Source organism: Otolemur garnettii, unplaced genomic scaffold (genome assembly GCF_000181295.1).
Source record: "Otolemur garnettii isolate 467f Iridium unplaced genomic scaffold, OtoGar3 scaffold00011, whole genome shotgun sequence".
Lineage (NCBI taxonomy): Eukaryota > Metazoa > Chordata > Mammalia > Primates > Galagidae > Otolemur > Otolemur garnettii.
The window spans coordinates 12820611-12822715 of NW_003852406.1; the positions used below are offsets into that span (position 1 = coordinate 12820611).

The window sequence follows — 2105 nt, forward strand, 5'->3', positions numbered from 1 at the left end:
TCTCAAAACAAATAAACAAATACTTATTGAACTTACTGATTTGATATTCTTTGAATCAGGTACTATTTTAATAATCTTTATAAACTCTTGTGACTTGTGTATCTTCCTTGCCTGACTTAGTTAACATGTGTTAAAAAGACCTAAAGCAGCAAATGTATTAGTTGAATCTCTACAAAACCATGTATTACTTAACTGGTTCTCTATTTGCTAAGTTCCCATATACTTCTAAAATACCGTCTATGCATTTATATTATCATTTAATAAAGATTCAAATATAATAAAAAGCATGTCTATTCTTAAAGAGGGTCTTTTTTAATACTTGTATAGAAATGGGTACAGTTCTTATTTATTTATTTTTAAAACTTATTATTATTATTTTTTTTTTGGCCAGGGCCGGGTTTGAACCTGCCACCTCCGGCATATGGGGCTGGTGCCCTACTCCTTTGAGCCGTACCCTCTAGCCCTTGGGTACAGTTCTTAGACAAGAAAATTCCAGCATCTCTCCTTCAGAAGAGACCAACAAGAAATACACGATAGACTCATACCTAAAAACAACTTGGGTGCAGAACTGTTGTCATTTTAAGGGTGGAGGTACAGTCAGCTAGTCAAAAGTGTTCAGTATGTGAAGATAAGTAAGCTAAACTCTGAGACCCTGAACTTACATTTTTTAACCTGTTTTTCCACATCTCTTCAAGCCAGAAACCCCTTCTTACGGGGACACCAATCTCACTTCACTTGTCTTCAGTGGATTACAAAGTGATTCAACTCACCAGTTCAGTCTTGGCTCACTCATCGCCATCTTGGAGCTAATTTTCCTAGAGTTCTGCTTCACTCTAGCTCCCAATTCTGCTGCCTGGCCACAAAAGCTCCAACAGAAGTAGGATACCTCCAGAATCTACACCCAACTGAGAAGAAAGAAAAGAAAAAGGTCAGGATCAAAAGCAAGGGATTGGCTAAGCCAGGTGTTGTTAACTGAGGTAAGGAAGAACCCCTCTCAACTGACTGTGGCACTTAAAATTAAGAATACAGCAAACAGATAAAGGTTCCCAAGGTTCTTCATAGCATAGCATCAAGGAAAAGGTAGGATGACTCTTTCTTATAGGACGCTCTAAGGAAATAACAGCCTCAACAGTATGGTGTTTTCGTTGCTTACATACTAATCAAATTGACAGGGAGCTCTCACTCCGCTCTCCTCCACTCCCTGATTGCCAAACTAAATCTTGCTTCTGTTTTCCCAGTCATACATTGTATGGGGCAGTTTCTGGCAGGCAATGCATGACAAAAGCCCTCTAGAATCTTAGCCCTACACAAAGAACTTCACATCTGAGGCGGTCCAGGCACCTTAAGTTACATTTCACGTGCTCACTAAGAGACAGCATCAGGACTGCAAATCTGACTTAACCTCTCTCCACGTGCAGTGCTTCTCTTGTCACACAGGCAGATCGATAGTGTCATGGGAGAAACTAACAGTAAAATCCAGGAGGTCGGTCTCTTGGCGCTGGACGGGCCTGACCGGCTTCCACTTAATCCATCTCTTAACACTCCGACCCCATGTGGGACTGGAAAGGGGGAGTCGATGAAGGCAAAAGCAATGGCTAAGAGAAGGGAGGTGAAAGGAGACGGTAAACAAGGCTGCGAGAAGGCAGGTAAGGGGGCAAGCAAAGCGGGGTAGGGGCAAAGCCAGAACCGGGAGCGAAGGGTCGCGGCCCCGCCGAGGGCGCCGCCATGTTCCCTCCCGCCTCTCACGAGCGCGCCCGGGGACAAGGCAGCACCCTCCCTGCCGCCTCTCGCTGCCAGCTAGCCTTTCCGCCCACCTCACGGTCCGCGGCGGCTCTGGCCCCGGCCACAAACCAGACTCCACACTCGCTCCACCCCACTCCGCACACTGTCGCGCGCGCCAGCAGCAGGCCTTATTTAAAGGACGTGCCCGCGCCGCCTAGGCCCTGCGTGATGACGTAACCAGTAAACCAGGGGGCGGGGCCTGTGAATCTGGAAAGGGCCTCCCGCCTCCCCACTCAGCGAAACCTTGTGGTTGCATCAGCGAAGGGCAAGCTGCGTGTTACTTAGGAAGTCCTCGACTTTGGGTGAAGAAAGGGGAGTGTTAA

The 2105-nt window shown here is 46.7% G+C and overlaps 1 protein-coding gene across 1 annotated transcript in view; it reads right to left on the bottom strand.

Annotated features, from left to right (window-relative positions):
• Positions 1-1946, bottom strand: part of ICE2 (interactor of little elongation complex ELL subunit 2) — a 59373-nt gene extending 57427 nt beyond the window's left edge. The window contains exons 1-2 of the mRNA XM_023510138.1: positions 1815-1946; positions 771-905 (exon numbers count right to left, since the gene is read on the bottom strand). Of these exons, the coding sequence (XP_023365906.1) occupies positions 771-799 (29 nt within the window). The 5' untranslated portion in view covers positions 800-905; positions 1815-1946. The remainder of the gene's footprint in view (positions 1-770; positions 906-1814) is intronic.
• Positions 1947-2105: the final 159 nt, after the last annotated feature.